At 35.3% G+C, this 14598-nt stretch overlaps 1 protein-coding gene across 1 annotated transcript; it reads right to left on the bottom strand.

Moving 5' to 3' along the window:
* Window positions 1-1279: 1279 nt before the first annotated feature.
* Window positions 1280-14293, bottom strand: LOC142358467 (NACHT domain- and WD repeat-containing protein 1-like). Its single transcript, XM_075409863.1, has 6 exons — window positions 13906-14293; window positions 12907-13160; window positions 12094-12308; window positions 10768-10985; window positions 4368-4531; window positions 1280-1448 (listed from the first exon to the last, which is right to left on the bottom strand). The coding sequence occupies exons 1-6, from the start codon at window positions 14260-14262 to the stop codon at window positions 1304-1306; spliced, it is 1353 nt and encodes a 450-aa protein (XP_075265978.1). The 5' UTR covers window positions 14263-14293; the 3' UTR covers window positions 1280-1303.
* Between the last annotated feature and the right edge of the window lie 305 nt (window positions 14294-14598).

Genomic DNA, 14598 nt, shown 5'->3' on the forward strand with positions numbered 1-14598 from the left:
TTTGTAGGATCTTACAAGATAACTGTCTAAACTTTGCAGGATCTTACAAAATAACCGCCTAAATTTTGAAGGATCTTACAAGAAAACCGTCTAAATTTTGCAGAATTTTACAAGATAACCGTCTAAATTTTGCAAGATCTTACAAGATAATCGTCTAAATTTTGAAGGATCTTACAAGATAACCGTCTAAATTTTGCAGGATCTTACAATATAACCGTCTAAATTTTGCAGGATCTTACAAGATAACCGTCTAAATTTTGTAGGATATTACAAGATAACTGTCTAAATCTTGTAGGATTTTCCAAGATAAACGTCTAAATTTTGCAGGATCTGACAAGATAACCGTCTAAATTTTGTAGGATCTTCCAAGATAACCGTCTAAGTTTTGTAGGGTCTTACAAGATTACCGTCTAAATTTTGTAGGATCTTCCAAAATAGACGTCTAAATTTTGTATGATCTTACAAGATAACCGTCTAAATTTTGCAGAATCTTACAAGATAACCGTCTAAATTTTGCAGGATCTTACAAGATAATCGCCTAAATTTTGCAGGATCTTACAAGATAACCGTCTAAAATTTGCAGGATCTTACAATATAACCGTCTAAATTTTGCAGGATCTTACAAGATAACCGTCTAAATTTTGTAGGATATTACAAGATAATTGTCTAAATTTTGTAGGATTTTCCAAGATAAACGTCTACATTTTGCAGGATCTGACAAGATAACCGTCTAAATTTTGTAGGATCTTACAAGATTACCGTCTAAATTTTGTAGGATCTTCCAAGATAACCGTCTAAATTTTGTGGGATCTTACAAGATAACTGTCTAAATTTTGTAGGATCTTCCAAGATAACCGTCTAAATTTTGTAGGATCTTACAAGATAACCGTCTAAATTTTGCAGGATCTTACAAGATAACCGTCTAAATTTTGCAGGATCTGACAAGATAACCGTCAAACTTTTGTAGGATCTTCCAAGATAACCGTCTAAATTTTGTAGGATCTTACAAGATAACTGTCTAAATTTTGTAGGATCTTGCAAGATAACCGTCTAAATTTTGCAGGATCTTACAAGATAACCGTCTAAAATTTGCAGGATCTGACAAGATAACCGTCTAAATTTTGTAGGATCTTTAAGATAACCTTCTAAATTTTGTAGGATCTTCCAAGATAACCGTCGAAATTTTGTAGGATCTTACAAGATAACCGTCTAAATTTTGTAGGATCTTACAAGATAACCGTCTAAATTTTGCAGGATCTTAAAAGATAACGGTCGGAGTTTGACTAGAGTAACAATATAAGTTTCATCCCCGCAAGAACGAACTGTGATATTCTGCTTGAATTACGGTAAGCGACGATGAATGAAGTACCTTGTCTTCGCAGCACAGTTTTAGCCTCTGGATACCGTAAACTTCCAGAAGTCCACTGTCATAGCCGACAGCCAGGTACCTGGAACAAACACACCAATGATCATTTGCTGATGAAGTCAATTAAAAAGAAGTATAGCGTATCTCATAAAGTTGAAGTAATCGAACTTTTCAAAAAATTAGTTTACAGGGCGAAGTTGAAATTTAATACGGGCCAAAAAAACGGATGAAATGGAACTGCAGGAAAAAAAAGCGTTGATAAAAAAATGACTTGATAATAATTGATAATAATTGTTGATAATAATTGCTCAAATCAGTTTCCTGGCGTTTTCCGAACGTCCAACTATATCAATTTTACGGGGCAAAAACATTACAAGCATCTAATGGCACTGGTTTTTGAATGAGGTTGCTCACTTTTGTAGCTGGTTATCATTTTTGTATCTTAATACATAATGAAAGTGGATCTGTATGTCGGGGCAACGTTCTCCGAATATATGTTTGTTTGAGTTTTGGTACACACCTGTAATGAACTATACGAAAGACTGTTATTCTTTTGAAAGGAATTGTTTGTCATTAATACAGTACCTTTATTGCTGTTGTGTCGTTTTCGCAGCATAGAAAATACCAAATGAGTGTCAACTAGTACAATATGCTGATGACACACTGATTTTTACGTCCAAATATGTATTGCTAAATGCCAAAAACGACTTAGAAAAAGCCTTAACTTTAATTATTGATTATTACGAAATGAATAGTCTAACGCTGAATGCATCAAATACAGAGTTCAGTATTTTTTGTAAAAAAATCTAGAGCTCTCCATACAACTGATATAAAACTCAAAATAGGAAACTGTTGCATTCGTAAATCTGAATCAATCAAATACTTGGGGGTATCCATAGATTCAGCGTTAACATATCAAGATGAAGTGAAAAGTATACGACGTAAAATGGAATGTGGTACAAAAACTCTATATTCCGTACGAGGTAATATCAGATAACTAAAAAGTTTTGACTCTGAACGCACTTGTCATTAGCCACCTTCATTACTCTGCGGTTCTCCTGAATGGAATTAATAACAACCTAATAAGATCACCCGAAAAACAGTTAAGCTGGGGCGTGAAAGCTTGTTTTCATAGAAAGAAATATGACAGTTCACTGGATCTCAAAATTAAAAACAAAATTTAACCGATCAGACATTTTTTAGATCAAAAATTACTTTTTCATTTTTGGAAAATAGTTTCGAAGAAACTTCCAGCTTATCAAATGATACAATAACCTACACCAAAATCAACAAAACACGAACGGTCCAAAAAATTTTTCTTCAATATTAAAATTCAATCCAGCTATTTATAAAACTGCGTATTCAAGCGAGGTACAATAATTTATAACAAATTTGTAATAAATGAACAATATTCTCAAAGTCTCAAAAATGATCATAAATGCGATAAAGCGAAACAAATTCTAAAACAAAACTTTTTTCAATTGTTTTTAAAGAACCCAAGTGTAGCATCAATATCTTCTTTATCTTGGAAAGACTTTAAATTTGAATAAAATTGTTTTCTGTTTATACGTAGCTTCAAGACTGCCTCTGATATTTGATCGCTATTTGGTTAAAACCAGATGGAATTTCAGTGTTTTTTAGAAGCGACAATTTCACCAGTGTCCTGATCTAATTCTAGCTTATATAATACAAATTATACTTTTTGAAATTTTTGCAATCCCGGACTTGGTCTCAGAGCATTTCAAGGCTGAATCAGCACATTTCAAGTTTAAAAATTAAATTCAGCTCTGAAACATTGCATCTCCAGAGTATTTTAAGCTTCTTTATGTGCAGTTGTTCTTCATTATGATTATATTGAGATGGGGGAGTCAGCCCAGGCTAAGCTTATCCTGTACAGTCTGAAAATTACTCATACCCTAAAATTAAGTCTGAGCAGAGTAATGTCATACTTTTGCAGCTTATAACTGGTAATTACTATAGTAGTATACACACTATCTATATATATATATATATATATATAAGTTAGTTTGTGGGCAATTACCACGAAGCCCGTTTAGCTTATTGGTTACGACTTGCTACGCAAATTAAATGTTGCAAGTACCCACGCGGAAGTTCGAATCGCCTATAAATCAAACCTTGTTGGCTGGAGTTAGCTGAGCATAGTCTTTTTTCATGCAGTGAATTTTACTCAAACATCGAGACCGGCCCCTGTAAATTGGGACATGAACAGAGTACTGGTCATCCTAAAAAACAGAATGTCTCTATACTGATTCAGCGCTGATTTACTTTGGCACAAACCTCCGGGATGCCAGAACAAACACCACGTCAGAAGCAGTACGTGGCACCTCTAATTGCCAGTTTATATACATATATTACTACCGGTCACGTCCTAATGCAATTAGAGCAATTCGTGCAAATTTTAGCCAAGTTTTGGGTAACACTGGAGAATTGATTCCCAAGTCAATACCAAATTTTTGAGAAATTTTCCAGTGTAATTTTTAAATTTAATAGTCCTTAGCTGTCTGTCACGTTTTTTTGGAATCAACGCCAAATGATACCAAAATTTCGTAAGCTAATTTTAGCGTTTTCTTAACGTTTCTTCGGACCTTTTCAAAACTATTGGGGCAAACTGTCCGCGCGTTTTGCGCTTTCCACAACTATTTTAGCAAGATTTGTGGGCTTATAAATGGGTTTTCGGCAATAACTATCGTTTTCCGGATCTATTTTGAATGGGTTTTCGGCAATAATTATCGTTTTCCGGACCTATTTTGAATGGGTTATCGGCATTAATTATTGTTTTTCAGACCTATTCTGATTAAAAAATTTTGCGTTCTCCAGACCTGTTATGAACGTTTTTCGGACTATGCAAGTCATGTCTAAGACTCGCAAGACGTCTAAAAACGTTAAAAAACGGGATAAAATTTGAAAAAAAAATGTGAATAGAACGCAATTAAAATCAGACAAAAGAATGTAAAATTTATATCTCAACAACTGATGGTACCTGTCTTTGATTGACACCTTGAGTTTGGTGACCTTGAGCCCCAAATTGAAGATCTCTTTAAGAGTGGCTACGTTGCACTTCTTCATTATGTCCTCCTGGCTCAGTTTGGACGGCTGCTGAGTAGTAGTCGCACACAGGGAGTAGTAAGTTGTCAGATCCCAAACCTAACGCAAATAAACCCAGGGCATCGATTCAGCGCATTGCTTACAAAGTTTTAGCGCATTTGAGCGTATTATTATGTAGTTTTTGCGCTGAAACTTTAAAGAAACCCCCATCGTGCGTTGATCTGGGTCTGGACATATCGACTTTCCGTCTGGGACCTCAATCTGGGTTAAAAAAGCAGCGCATTTCACGCTTTTCTTAAATAATTTTTGGAAAATTTCTCTACCCGGATGGTGGGAAAGTCAAGAAAGTTAACATTCCTAGTAATTCCCGCCAACCATACTGCTCAGTACTTAATAAGTAGCACTTTTAGATTAAAATTAGAATAAAAAATTATTACTGTTTTCCACAACAACAAGTTCACTTGGCCCAAAAATTTGCTTCTGCGAAAATTGTGATTACATAATTAATATCTCTTTGATAGCCCTCAACTTCTCGCTGGCAGAGATAGGAGTAATTGTTAACAACCATTTAGTCTTTCGAGCCCATAATTAGTCATCCGACGTACTCACAGTCAAGAATTTTACCAGTTGGGTTTTCTTTCATTTTTGCCTAATATGGTCTCGCTAAAATTTGTCGCGGAAAACAGAGACAAGTAGTACTTGTCCCGGTAACTGTGTCTTGAAGTTACTTGAAGTTGCAATAAATTACCCATCCCAATGGGATTCCCTAAATTTTTGGTCATTTTCCCGGTAATTTTAGCCCAAGTGCAAGTGCTAAACGCCCTATTGAGCCAACGAAGTCTCAAATATTTATTTTATTCTTGATATTATCTGAAAGCTCAAAAAAGCAGTTAAGTTGTGAACTTACTTTCAAGCAAGGTTTTAGTATAAAAATGACATGAAATAAATTAAAATATCTTTTAAGATATCAACCGTCTTGACCGACAGTTAATTTTCAGGGAGCCTGAACCTGAGAATTTAAGTAACAATTTGAAATTCACTACGATATATGAACGATTTATTAGGAAATCCAAAAAGGACCTTGAATGATTAACAGGAAAATGGGATAAAATGTTAGGGATAATTGGAACGGAAAAAAATCTCAATTACTTGAGACGAGATTAAATGAACGTCATCTTTGTTTTTCAACCATCCTCTCAAGATTTACATGACCCTTTTATGATTATCAGGAAATCAAACAAATATATCATCCGTGGACCTATATGATTATGGTATTTTTGTATTAAAAAAAACAGGTTTCAAGCTATGCCACTTGTGAAACATACAAAAATTGCACATTTGTTGCAATTTTTGAATTAAAAATCAACACATAAATCACACATCAATAGAGTGGAAACGGGAAAAAAGGACTTGAAAAGTACCAAATTCAATTTATTCTGTTCTAAGGTTTAAAATCAACAATATTATGTAAACTGCGCTTAGGATAAGGTTAACTTAGCTTGACGAAAAACTGTACTGTTTGAATGCAAGCTTAGGTGCGAGGTGGAGAGAAAAGAAAGAACAAGAGAGCAGGTTATAAAATATAATACGGGAAAGCGACCAGTTCGTTTTTTTGTGAAAACATCCGGCTTGCAAGTAAAGGATGCTGCTTCGAATAAGCTTTTGGTCCAATTTTACGTAGATGTAAATTGCTAAGATTCCCTAATTTTACAATTGAAGATTGAGCAAAAAAATCATTAACATGGCTCCTGAAAAAACATCACGCAAACATGCTTCATTTTTGTTCCGACCCCCCTTAGTGAGGGAGGAACTATATACTCAAATGGTTTTTTTTGTCCAGACAATTTTGGCCGATCGATATAATCATCCTAGAGTAGTGGTATCATAAGCAAGCCCGTCCTGCGTAGAATAGACACCTTAAGTCTGCGGACAAATTCTTCCCAAATTAAAAAAAAGAGCTAGTCGTGATCCCGCTTGCTTCAAGTGTCTTCTGGAATTTTAATTTGGTCAGTTTTTAGCAAAATTAAACTCGTTAATTATACAAACTGCACTATTTATTTTCGACAATCTGAAAAATTTTGTCAAAAAATTGTTCTATTTTGCAACCAATTGAACAACAGAGATTTTCGTTAGACGCGCAGCATTATATGGGCTGATTTTGCGAACTTCAAATCAGGGCGCAATTATTGACAGATACTGTTCACAACAAACCAGTACTGAGATTATTTTATGGATTCAGAGTTAAGCTCATGGTTTTCATGGCTCTGACCCATTGTTTTCGTAAAAATTTTTTGGACTTCTTGAGTTTTGCTTTCTTTGATGTAATTTTTGTAGCCCAATGACTAATTGTCCTCAACCATAGACCCTGATAGCTTTTTGTGATGAATCTAGACAATTCTTTAAGTTGTTATCTGATGTCTGTAATGAATTTGAATATATTTATTTAAAGAAAAAATCGGTGATTTTTTGAACTTTGCCACTATTTTATCTAATATCTCTCAACTTCAGGCGCACTTTCAGTAAAAACAGACGGAAACGGATTTTCTCTGGATTGTAAATCAATGTCCGCAACCGTTATACATTCAACTAATAGTTTTTTTGTTTTGATACTATGCGTTTTCAGTTTTTGTTTTGATTTTTTAGCATGATTGCATATTTTATGAATTCATTTTTTGCTTGTCGAGGTATCGTACTATTGACAAGTCCAATTGAAAGAAAGCACATATAACAACAAACAGCGTTGGAAAAAGGCGTATCTGGATATGTTAATTGTTTATGTTGAACAGCTTATGTTTTTTGGGCTGAGAAAAATTTATCTTGCAAATTTTTTACGGTTTTCGCTGTTTGCCTGTTTGTCTATTTATGTTGTTGTATACGATATTTTTTTATAATGATTAGTCTCGTTTGTGTTCCATGACTTTTAAATAACTTAACCTAGTTAAAGATTTCGGTTTACAGCTGTTTGTTTTAATAACAATCAAATTAAAATTCCAAAAAAAAAGATTTTTTTCAGTTGTCCTTTTTGGCTTTTATTTTCGTCACAATGTGTCTCAATCTCATTAATTTTAAATCTCTGTTACTTTTGTTCACTCAGACAAATTTTTCGCGCCTGGTTACACGTTGTGACTGATTGCTTCGACCTTTTAGTTCCAAAAATATTGTCGAGATTTCTACACTGTTCAACATTGGAATTCATTTGTTGTCATGTCACCGTAGTCCTTTTATAAGGAAAATTCGTTGATCAGAATATAAGGGGAGCTAATAATTTAAAATTCTTGCAGCTTTTTTTTCGTAATCATGGTGCCATGAACAGTGTGGTGTCGTAAAATTATTTGAAGCTTTAGCTTATTTTTACCTTTGTTGTTAATTTTGTGAGGGTCGTGACTTAGTCTCATTATTAACAGGCCCAACTGGCTTCCTGAGGTGTTGCAACATAAAACATTGTTTTCTGTTGAAACTTTAAGCCTGTTATGACTTTTAAAAATATTGGTTTTCATAAACAAATTTGGGTTTTCAGCTTTGCCATTTTTTAAAAAAGTTTTTTGGTCGATTTTTAGCCTATCCTCTGTAAACAAAGGACACAACCGGTTTCATATGAGCTATACTTTAACCCTTGTAACAATTTTAGCTTTAAACTTTTGTTTCTAGTGATGCTACGGGATTTCATAAAATGTTTTAGATTTTTATATATTTGTAAATTTTAAAGTAGTTTTGTTTTCTTATTGATTTTTAACAAAAATTGTAGGTCCCATTGGCTTGGAATTTTTGTGGAATTGAATCTAGGATAATGAGATTCCCATGAAGATTTAAAAAAACATTTTAGTGATTTCAGTTGATATTTAATGACCTTAATAACTGTGAAATTAATTGTTTTCAAAAAAAAAATATTTTTTTGAACTTCGCACCTCTATGCTATTTTTTGTCGACCTGTTAACCTGTCGTCTTGAGGACAGGTTTCATATATTTTCTTTTGAAGTATAGTTTGAAATGTTTTATTTTTGTTTTTATCTGATTCGAGTTTGATTTTGTTATGATTTTTTATCATAGACATCGAGTTTCTGTCTTAAAATATAAACCGACCAATTTTGGAAGAATTGCTCTCGAACAACAGGGGTTAAAAAAATTTTAACCCCTCTGAGATTCGAACCATTGATCTCCCGATCCATAACATGATGCACTGACAACTGGGCTATCAGGCCCTTACTTTATATATGATAAAACGATTTTATAATAGCAACAAGCTTTATTTCGGAGTAAGAGCAATAGATATCACTCAAAATGAAGATTGAAAGCGTGAAAAAGTCACTTGAGAGGTCAAAGAATATTCTAGAAGAAAAACGCAAAATGGTCAAGCAAAAAATTTGCATAAAAAGACCAACATATTTATAATAAATGCTGTGAACTTCGTTCAAGAGCAATTAATAATGTTTATTGTTTAATTTGAATTATTATCCTTTCTAGCAGTCCTATTATCAACAACTTTTATCGGCCCTCTAGCGCGGCTTGATTGTGTTCCATTGGTTGTTTATTGAACGATATATTTTAGTTTGAAAATTTTCTATCTCTTCATCATTTGGTAGCCAATTAAGTCAAGAATATGGATGAGCGGGATTGGAACATTATGTGCGTATGCTCATTACCGAGCCTCCTTGTTGTTTTGCTCCACAAAGACCTCTTAAAAATTACTTTTATGCATTTGCTGAGGTAACTGAAAAAAAAACATTTTGTCTTTCTACACGGCTCACACGCTATTTTATATTGACGAATGAACAAATCAAGAATTCCATTTGACAAACTAGGCAAAAAGACAAAACAGCCATACAAAAAACTTTTCCATACAAGTATTGATTCAATTGAAAATGAAACCTACCAACAATTAAATAACTAATCAATGAGACCAGCTTCAAATTGTTTTCTTCTTAATTGATAAGAAAAAGAGCAAACCTTGAACTTGCTTCAAAATAGGTAACTTGACAGAAGCAGTTTTTTATCAACATAATATTAGATTAATAGTAAACAATCCTATGTATTACTCTAGGAGTGTGTTTATTAATTGCCTTAGGCCAGAAAAATGAACCAGAAGGACCTAATCAATGTTCGGTATGTTCGACCTGGGATGTAAGAGACCTTCAGTATGTTCGGTTTTTGTATTCGGTATCGCTGATGTTTAAACGTACGAAATGTTTGGCACGTTTGATTTTAAAAAGTAAGATAATGTCAGCATGTTGGGTTTCAAAATGAAAGCAATCGTCAATATGTCCAATATCTTTGATTTGCTATGTTGGTCTGAATTGTGAACATCGTCTGTTTTTCAAAGAAAAGCGTGAGGTTGAGTTCTTTGTTTAAAATTTATTCAAATTTTACGACAGCTTTATAATCGAAAGCGCTTCAAACGTACCCCTTGGAGGCAATTTGTAAAAAAGAGCAAATTGATTGACCTTTTTCTTCAGCCCATGGATAAAACTAGGTGAACAAATGTAAATTATATCTTTGCTTTCCAACTTTACAATTTAACAGACTTGTTGAACATTTATGGGAGTTCAGCTCACTCACCGAGTCGTGATATGATCATGAGAAATAAAGTACAGAAATTTTAGGATATCTTAACATTTCCTGTGGTTTGAAATCCGAATATGCCGACGATTCCGTACGTTTATCACCAAACATAGTGACGATTTCTTACGTTTGAAACCGAACAAACCGAATCTAAGAAATCAAACATACCGACGATTTCTTGCGTTCCAAAGCCAAACAGCGACAATTTCTTTCGTTTAAATGCAAAACGTACCTAATAAAACAAAAAAGTATGTGAGGGCTTTCTTCAGTTTTTCTTACTGTAATTAACCGAACATGCCAACTATTTTCGGACGCTTAAAAATGACTATTTCTGAACTAGGGTAGTGCGACTGCGCTTAATCCGGTGTTTAAACAAAACCATTTTATCTGGATCCCGTGACGAAATCAGCCTCAAATTTCCACCCAAAATGATGTAAAAGAAGGGGTATCGGGCAAAATGGGGTAATGAGGGGACTCTTTAGAATATACCCCTCGAAATTACCCCCAAATTAATTAAGAGTGGGGCAATGAGAATTAATGAGGGGACTGTTGACTATAGCTGCTTCTTCGCTTTTAGTTTTCCATTTTCCACCGCTATTCCACTGTTTATTCCACTGCTTTATTCCACCGTGACTCCATTGCTTAAAAATCGGCGAATAAACGGGGGGAAATCTAATTTGTCCACTCTTTCATTTCTCTTCACCAATTTTTAACGGTGGACGCCTCGACCCGGGCGTCGAGAGTTTTGTCCAGACATGTCAAACTCCAATCATACTGACCTTGAGCTCCTTGGCGGCACAGAATATGTATCTGGTGTTAGAGGACGCATACTCTGTGGCAACCAAGTGACACGTCATCTCACTTTGAGGAAGCACTTCCTGTTCGAAATGGGCGTACACATCGCCGCTCTGGATATCCCACAGGAATATCTGGGAGTCATCCGCTATGCTGGCACAGACATTCGCATACTCTATAGTGCAGATGGATCGGATTTGACCTGTTAAAAAAGTTTAATGGCATTGCCCAGTTTTTTTAAGTTCAATCACTCAGATGTTTGATTTAAGCACCAGTTTTGTAAAAGTATAACGAGAATATATTTGACGAAAGGTGTTACATGTTCCTGAATACATGAGCGATTAATTTGATTATATCGAAATAATTTTTGTAAGAAATTGGCGACGCGCAATGAATTTGTGCGAGAATTGCGCTCATTACGAGCGAAAATGTCCGAAAAATCGAATGTACATCATCAATTTGAAGAAGCTGGAATTGCAAGCGTGTGTGGAAACTAGTAACATTAGGCTAATTTTTTTTTGTTCTGCTGTAAATGTTCTGAAATCATATAGGAATTTAACAAACTCTGGTGTTTAAAATTGTGTTAAAATAAGCGCTAAATTTATTTTTAAAATGCTCAGAATATAACAAAATTGAGAAAAACTGAGAAAACCAGGAGATAGAGATAAAATTAAAGAGGCGCATGTTCAAAAGAGAACGTGAATAAACTTTTTTCTGGTAATCAGAATTAGAATTCTGTTTAACCATTGCAGATTTGATTTGCTTTGAAAATGAACAATGGAAGACTAAAACAAAATCTGATTAATGCACCAATTATGAAAAAAAATATAACGAAAGTATAATCAACCGAGCGTTTCCAACATAACGTTGAGCTGAGTTCATGAGTCACCTGTTTTCGCGCCTTGATTAGAAACTCTATAAATCCCTTTTAAAGATTAGCCCAGGTTTAGACCTCGATTTATGTTGAAGGTGCTGAATGGGTAAACATCAAGGTATGCATGCAGAAATTCACATAAAAAATTCTTCAAAAAGTTCCCAAAACTTTAATTTCTTACCATGAAGACCATGCCAATATTCGCCAAGAAAAGTTAATTCCATAAGATATTTGATGTTCTGCTAGGAGATACAATGTCTGGGATTTCAAGATGACCAACGTTTGTGTTTTCAAGGTCTGGGAGTTCAAGAGATCCGATGTCTGAGATTTCAAGGTCTAGGATTTCGAAGTGTAGGATTTCAAGATCTAGGTTTTCAAAATCTCTGATTTCGAGATTTCATATCTGTACCTATGGATAACGAAAGCATTATCTGACCTCTATGTTCGTCGAAGTTCATAGCCAGTTCATCCGTCTCCGTGTCCCAAACCCGGACTGTCTTGTCATTGCTGCCAGATAGGAGGTACATGCCACTTCTGAGGTACTGCAAACAAGTGGGGTAGGACTTGTGTCCGAAGAGGGAACACCTGAGTGCCTGAGAGGGAGACGGGTAGCAGGTGTTTGCAGGCATCAGATTCGAAACCTCACGGGACCTGGTCAAACGTCAATGGATCAATTGGCATTCAGACAACAGTTCAAAATTTTGGACAAAAATTTTTGCGCGTTTTTCCCATGTTGAAGTTTCAGATCGAAACACAATACAATCCCCGTCCCCTTACGCCGCCACCGCCACCGACTATCAGAAACGGAAACCGTTTATCTCTAGACTTTCATGCGTTCTGGGCCGGTAGTTTTGACGCCTGGTCATATCAACTTCTTGACTTCTTGCTCAGAAAAAAAGTTAAATTTCAGCATAAATTTTAGGAAATTTAAATATCATGAACCAATAAGCTGAGGGGGGGGGGGAGCTGGTACAAACGGAAAAGATCCAAAATCCGACAAACCGACCGCAAAGCAGTTATAATGTAGAGCTAGTGATATTTGACAAATCATTATCGTCAACTAGTCAGAACTAAGCTGTCGGCTAAATTTCCTATGTTGTGTAGTCTGCTAAACCTCCTAGTAGTAAATTTTGCTAGCACCATTGCTCATGACTTGAATTTATCAATAGTTTCCAAAGAACACATTCACAAATTCAATCGAGCAGATTGCTCTTTGTGAGGCAATGTTGAAAAACGAAATTGAACCTACTGACAAACTTCTCTGCATTTTTGCAGTATACTCCTAATGGGTCCTCTGGAACTAGACTCTAACACACTCATTCGGCCGAGGAACTCGTGTGCAAAGTTGTTACTCAAGAACTGGTTTTTATCCTCTTCTTTGTTCATGTTCAGAGCTGGTTTGCACAACCGGAGACAATCTCGGATCCTTCGTATCTCGGGGGTGAGGTCTTTCAGAGTCTTGCTACCCCAGAACATCAAAACTTCGTTGAAGTCTTCGATCACCTGAAAAAGTTCTCTTAAATAGGCAGTCCCAGCTTATTCGACAAAATATTTTTTTTGCAAATATTGACTTATCAAAAGAGAGAGCAACTAAATCCCCCCCCTCCCGCCCCATGCAAGTTCGTTATACATTCCCTCCTCCCAATGGGGGCGCAAACAGTATCCCGAATCTATAACAAACATTAATGAAACATTTTTGCGTGAAAACACTGATTTAGATTTGTTTCGTTGTCAAAAAAACGCGAAATAAACAAACAAACAAACAAACAAACGGTTTCAACTTGAAGCAAAAAACGCATGAGGGCTTTGGGATATTTAGGATGCGCGGAGTGGAGTGCTATAGTCGTAGCATTTTTGTTTGATGACCCAGGTTTGTGGGGTGGGATTGGATGATTGGGGGGGGGGGGGGTGATTCAGCATATTAGTAATACATAATTTTTATGACTAATAATATATCAGAGCTTCTTGGTAAACTCATAGCTCGAGTATTTTTACTCAATTTTTATTCATGAGACGATACTAAGTTTCAAATCAGTTACTCATCCTTCATATCATTAAAGCACTTTCTCAATCAACCATACTCAACTGTGACGTACAATTATTTCAGTCGTAATTTGCACAACTTCAAAGAGATGAAAAATTTATGGAGCATAGTTAAAAGTTAATTAGCCATCACGTCAGTATTAGTAAAATAAAAAAAATCAGTACACGTCTTCTGAATTTTCTTAAAAAAACAAATCACGCTTACGTGTTGAACAGACAGTGCTTTTGTTTTCGTAATCAACCAATCATAATTGCTCAAAACATTGTCAACAAGGGCGTCAACATTTCCTGAGAATATATAATGAAACGGCAGTTCGTTCAACTTTCTCAAATTGAACTTTCTGTTTGAGAAAACATCAGGTTGAGATCTGACATTTCGATTCAGTTTTTGAACCCCGCGATCCTTTTGCACTTTCAGGATGATTTCTTTCGGGGTACCCTGTTTTTCGACCTCTCCTTTGGGGTTTGTGACCTCTCGTTCACCGTATTTGTTCTCGAAATACTCGGACATGACTCGATGGATTTCGATTTTGAAGAGAATGTCTTTTTGGGACATGTACATTCGTTCTATTGTCTCTGGAAATTGCCTGAAAGACGACACATTACTTTAACTTATTTTAGTAACTCCACATCCTCAGGTCCTGAGCCAGAATGAAAAGCCCACAAGAGGCGGAAAATCACAAAAATTACACTGACTAAAAGCATAAAATCTCAAATAGTCAGTTGTAAAATTGAGTAGAGTTTTTTGACATTTGCCTGGCTATTAAATTGTTTACTACACGACAATTGCTCGAACTTGATACGGCCTTAAATTGGTACCTTACACATCTTAAATGAGGCCATACAATGGGCCGTAGAAAACTTAGACGTATACGGTGCCGTAATAAGGCCTTAGTAG

Source organism: Convolutriloba macropyga, unplaced genomic scaffold (assembly GCF_964194025.1).
Source record: "Convolutriloba macropyga unplaced genomic scaffold, txConMacr16.3 SCAFFOLD_4574, whole genome shotgun sequence".
NCBI classification, from domain to species: domain Eukaryota; kingdom Metazoa; phylum Xenacoelomorpha; order Acoela; family Convolutidae; genus Convolutriloba; species Convolutriloba macropyga.

Coding starts and splice junctions, on each gene's coding strand:
- LOC142358467 (XM_075409863.1), bottom strand. CDS start 14,262: ATGTACATGTCCCAAAAAGACATTCTCTTCAAAATCGAAATCCATCGA. Junction 12,309..12,906: donor AAATGCAGAGAAGTTTGTCA/GTAGGTTCAATT, acceptor ACGTTTGACCAG/GTCCCGTGAGGTTTCGAATC. Junction 1,449..4,367: donor AAGGTGTCAATCAAAGACAG/GTACCATCAGTT, acceptor TGTTTGTTCCAG/GTACCTGGCTGTCGGCTATG.